Source organism: Triticum aestivum, chromosome 5A (genome assembly GCF_018294505.1).
Source record: "Triticum aestivum cultivar Chinese Spring chromosome 5A, IWGSC CS RefSeq v2.1, whole genome shotgun sequence".
Taxonomy (NCBI): Eukaryota; Viridiplantae; Streptophyta; class Magnoliopsida; order Poales; family Poaceae; genus Triticum; species Triticum aestivum.
Genome location: NC_057806.1, coordinates 185,456,876 through 185,462,394, shown reverse-complemented (window position 1 = coordinate 185,462,394; position 5,519 = coordinate 185,456,876). Strand labels below are relative to the sequence as shown.

Genomic DNA, 5,519 nt, shown 5'->3' with positions numbered 1-5,519 from the left:
GCAAGTAGGGGCGGGTGCAGCCCCCTTCCTGCTCTGTGGGCGCTTGCGGTGGTGGGACGCCAGATCTGGCTCGTCGGCGTCTGGCCGACGAGGAGTTGTGCTGCTTGGTAGCTCCCCAGTGCTTCCGGCGCAGTGGCGTCTGCCCGACGAGGAGTTGTGCTGCTTGGTAGCTCTCTACTGCTTCCCGCGCGGTGGCTGTGCGAGAGGTGGGTGTGCCAACAAGGGTGATGTGCGTGAGGGTGCTGGTGGTGTTGGATTGCTCCGGGCAAAAGCTTGTCCGGTCTTGCCAGTCGGCAGCATCAGCGTCTATGGGCGTCGTTTAACCTCCTTGGAGGTGTCGTCGTGGAGTCCTGCATCCTCCTACACCCTCGGATCTTGTTGTTCGGGTGGAAGTATCAGGCCTGGCTGGGTCGGGCGATGGCGTTGACATCGTTGCTTCCCTCTTTGGGGCGTCGCCTTGAAGTGCTTCAGATTCCGTTTGCGCGCTCCATGGGTTGGACGCTCGCGGCATTGCGGCTGGCAGGTGCCCGTCCGACAATGCGGATGTTTGCGCGGCTTCATGTATGTGGCAACGATGGCGGCTTTGGGAGGAGTTAGGGGTGTTGTTGTGCCCTGCTAATCGGTCTTTTCGGCGTGTTTGAGGGGTTGCCATTCATCACTTTGTTTCTATGAAGTCAGAGCTATCGAGGAGGATCTGGTGGTGGTGACGATGACACGAGGCGCGTGGTCGGTTTCGGCGCTGGCTCAACACAAGCCTAAAGCTTTTCTCCTACAATGCTCGTCGATAGAGTAGGAGATGCCTGGTCGTTGGTGTGTGTGGCCAACCGTTTGGCATTAGCCGGCGCAGGCCTCGATGCTTGTTTGTGATGAGGGATTCTTCGATGGTTGTCGATGGTGGAGTTAGAGTCAATCTCGCGAAGGCGTGATGACCATGACGCCAGGATGCAACCTCGACAACATGTGGGTTGCCAGGTCGCCCTATGTGCCTTGTTTTGTGAGCGTGATGTGACGGTTTTCGCCCGGTTTTTCAATAATTAACCAAACAATTCTCTTCGACCTTTTTTAGTGAATCAGGCAAGGACCGCGTTTAAAAAAAACTCCTTTGGTCGCTCCCGCGGGTGGCCTGGGAGCGAACCAAGCCACCAACCCCAGCGCCACAGCCCCGGTTCCTCCTCCCCTTGTCGTCGTCGGAGGGCGTCGCCGAGGCCCTTCCCTCCTCTCGCTCGGATTTGGCTGGCGCGGGCTGCCCGAATCGGCAGGGGTTCATGTGTTGCGCTGGCGAGGATGCTCGCGTCCGTGGTGTGGCGGCGAGGCCCCGTCGGCTGGGCCGCCCGCGTGCAGGGGCTCTCGGTAGCCTGGTAGGTGAAGAGGTGTGGGTGTGCGATGCCGACTCATGGAGGTCCGAGGTGAGTCCCGTGTGACGGATCTATCGGCTCCGGTGACGGCTATGGGTGCCGCTGATGCGTGGAGGTCGGGGCTCCACGAGGTACGGTTGGCTACAGTGGCTGCTCGGTCCTTCGCCGACTTGCTTGTCTGTGGGAGGTTGTGGCTGGTGGTCTTGCCGACGCCGGATTGACGTGCGGTTACGGGCGATAGTAGCTTGGGTGAAAACCTTGTCTCCTCCGTGGGCCTTTGACCAGTGATGATGTCGGCCTTGGGCGTCGTAGACCTTCCTGTAGGCATCGTGGCATTGCTCTTGCACCCTCCCCATGTTGGATCCGGCCGTCGCTGCAACTCCGAGGGAAACCCTAGACCCCGAGCGATCGGATGATGGCGGCGACGTATCCCCTCTCGAGGGCTTCATCTTTGTAACTGGGCATCAGCAAGCGGGACCAGTGGGAGGTGATGAAGTTGTCACTGAGGCTTCTATGACAATGGTGCCACGAGGGACGATGTAGGAGACGCGACTTTGGCTGATGTGGGATGGCCTCGGCTGGTTTGTTGCTTTGACGTCGAAGCTGCGGTGGCGGGGCCCTATGGTGTACGATGACGGGTAGCAGGTGGTCTATTCGATGATCTTCCACGACGCCAGCCTTGCCTGGTTCTCCTTCGTAGCTTTCCGTCGGCGTCGGAGCGCATCTTGTCGTGGTGGCTAAGGTTTGGCGTGGATCTTCATGTCACTCCACACATCATTTTCAATGTGGGTTGGTTCGACGATCGTCTTTGGCAAAGTCATAGTCATTTCTCAAAGTGTGGGATGGCAATGACGCCTCTAGGGGAGAAGTGATGACGATGACGTTGTTGTATTGTCTCGACATCGCCCTCTTTGGAGTGACGTGTGTGGGTATCTTGTGTGTGTGCCTCTCAACGGTTTGTCATGGTTTTCCACGGCAACTCTCTTCTGCTTATTTAATGGATGAGGCAAATCTTTTGCCTTCGTTTCAAAAAAAAAAAAGGCTCTGTATCCTGGTCGCATGCTACCCTCCAAAGACATTACACACTAGGAAGGGGCAGCTGGATATAACTGAGAAAATCCTTGGCACAATGTAACTTCACCAAATAACACAACACAAGTGGAAAATATGATTTCAAGAATCTGGCAACACATGTCTGCCACCTCATGAACAAAATTCTAAAATCAAATTACATGAAACACCAAATGAAAGAAAAGCCTAGATATTTACATCAGAAGTGAAATTCTAGCATCCTACCTGAGGAGTCTCAAGAGGCGATAAGGAACACAACATAGCGCGCTAGGTCAAGGAATCAGTGGTTCTCATTCGGAACATAGAAATCGAAGGTGACATCAACATTACCAGATGATTCTCCAGTATCCTTGAAGTCAACACCAACGATTTTTCCTCTGTACTGCTCTTCAGATTCCTGGTACTCAGGCTTTACACGGCGCACTGGAACAGTCACAGAATACACTGTGCCAAGGCCAGCATCAGTCGAGATATCCACTTGTACATTATCACGTGATTCAATCTCGACAAATTCAGATAGTGCCTCAACAACGTTTTCCACTATCTTTTTCTTTGCTTCGTCACTGACCTCGCACCTGTCGGAGAATAGAATCATCTTCAGCCTCTGCTTTGCAATACTTGCATTTGTGTTCTCATGTATGGTTGGTGCTGGGAAGATTATCTTCCAAGCCAGTTTCAGACGGTCAAGAAATCCCATATTAACAATACTGTGAAGGAAGCCTTCCATGTCTTGAGTAACAGGAGAGAAGTCCCGCCTTGAAAGAGCAGAGCAGGCACTAGATATCCGTGGACAGCTTTGGCGCTCAATGCATAGTCGTCCTGGTGTAAGCATGAGCTTGCTAGATGCAACACGAGGAAAAGCACGAAAGCATCCCTGCGGAATTATATAAATAGGTCAGTCTCTATCTCTACTACTTCAAAAAAGAATAGCGTCCCTTTTCCTGCCAAGCAGAGTGCTTCATCCAACCTTACATATGTTCCTCCCTTCCCTCTCTGCATTTTTCTTTTTTTTTTCCTCCTATCTCTGGTTTTTTCACCGATTTTCCTTGAAAACCGTCTTAACTGTCCCACCTTTTATTGACTTACCAGATAAAATATTATGTTTTCTTTGCTAAGCTAATAAGTTCTTAACAAATAAGTGATTTTTATTTAGGTAGGTAAATCACGGGCATGATTTATAAACATTTACACTATGACATTAATATGGGCAGGTAAATCATGGGCTAACGTACTAGAATATTTATATCATGTTGCATCGCACGGTCATGCATGCAATGCAAGGCAGAAGAAAACAGAACTTCACAAAATAATCAATTTAAAAATTTCAGTGGACAGAAAGGACTATGGTAGGAAGAAACACCATGCATGGGTGAGCAAGACCAAACACAAACGAGTGTTTGATTAACTGTGCTTTTGTAAGGATCCTAGTATATTCAGCATCAAGATCCTATGATTGCATCTCTGCAGCACACACATGATCACCCCTAGTAGGATCAACAGCCAATACCTTATGTCATACTGATTTTTTTTCAACAAAATTATGCAACAACAGGATTACCAGGGTGCATAACATGGCCAGTATCTGTAAACAGGTATAAAGCAGCACATAAGGGTAGATATAACAGACAGGCATGTAAACACACATTTGCATTTCTGCAACAACAAAAATGAAGGATGTGCATCTCTAAAAGGAAAAGGCCCAATTGAGCAAAGCAATGGCAATACTGGTACAGAAGAATCATAACTGAGTAAATAAATCATATCTGGAGATCCGTAAACCTCAGGATTGTTCATTCTACTTCTGTAGACAAGAACATTCTACTGTGTGCTGTTTCTCATGCGTGCCATAAAGTTAATAAACCAAATTCCCTAAATCATTAAGTTCTTCATTTTATGTTCCTTGCAAGCGCTTCAGCATCCATACTCAGCTAGGAGGAAGGTGCTGGGTGGCTAGACACATGCTCTCTAGATTGTCTACCAAGTACTGACGGAGTCCTCCTTCGGAAATATAGTACTCCCTCCGATCGCAAATAATTGTCGCTGCTTTAGCAACTTTAGTATAAAGTTATACTAAAGCAGCGGCAATTAATATGGATAGGAGGGAGTACATTATTTGACAGTCCAACTATTTTGGAAATCATAGGGCGTAATTTGACTGTCCAAGTTCAAGGTTTTTCAAATAATTAATCCAATAAATGTGAGTGATGTTATACAAAATTGATACTGTTGCATTTGTACTCTATATCACTTTCTTATGATTGTAATTTTATAACTGTTGACAAAACATTGTTCACGAAATTTATGGTCAAAGCTCACACTTGGGCAGTCAAACTAGTCCCTACATTTCCAACCCGAGAGAGTAGATCTGAACATATTTCAGTATACTAAATGTGATGTCCAGAAGGCATTTTAATAGTGCTTATACAAGATGAAATAAGCAACACACTACAGACAAGAAGTACAAAGCTGAAAAGGGCGAGAAACGCAAATCAGACAAGAGATGGAAAGCACAAAATTTTGGATGACCAGATTTTGCAACCATGGTTGACGCTCCTAGCCACTGCTAACATGCCCAGCAGCTTACTTGCATCACCAACCGAATCGACACAACATTGAAGATGTCAAGCCCACTAGGTTTCGCGGCCGCGCCTACAACTGATCTTCCATGGAGCCAGTCATAAATTCAAACAGACTCCCAAGGACAATGAAAGAAATCGATGCGGAAGCAGAGAGAAGCTCTTAGCTCTGATTTTGTGGTGTGTAGCAATCGACAGGCACTTAGCATAGAGATTAGGGTTTTGAGGGAAATGGGGATGGGGAGGATGACCTTGGAGTTGGCGGCGCGTCGGACCGGCGCGGAGAGGGACATAGCGGAAGGAGCGAGGATTGCGCTGGCCTCGCCGGATACGCGGCCGGAGATCGCCGTCGCTGTCGCCATCACCATAGGTGCCCGAAGAGCTAGGGTTTTGCTTTTCAGTCCTTTGTTTCTTCTTTATTATTGCCCTTCTCTTTTCTGTCTAGACGCCCCGGTCGGTAGGGGAACGGAGAAATCCACGCATCATGGAACTCCAAGTCTCCAACACGTCAGTTCAA

General features: G+C 48.8%; 1 protein-coding gene across 1 annotated transcript; it reads right to left on the bottom strand.

The window, feature by feature from the left end:
* Window positions 1-2,461: 2,461 nt before the first annotated feature.
* LOC123102763 (cell division topological specificity factor homolog, chloroplastic) lies at window positions 2,462-5,475 on the bottom strand. The gene is made up of 2 exons (XM_044524189.1): window positions 5,254-5,475; window positions 2,462-3,300 (listed from the first exon to the last, which is right to left on the bottom strand). Exons 1-2 carry the CDS (start codon window positions 5,368-5,370, stop codon window positions 2,707-2,709), a joined length of 711 nt encoding a protein of 236 aa, XP_044380124.1. The 5' UTR covers window positions 5,371-5,475; the 3' UTR covers window positions 2,462-2,706.
* Window positions 5,476-5,519: the final 44 nt, after the last annotated feature.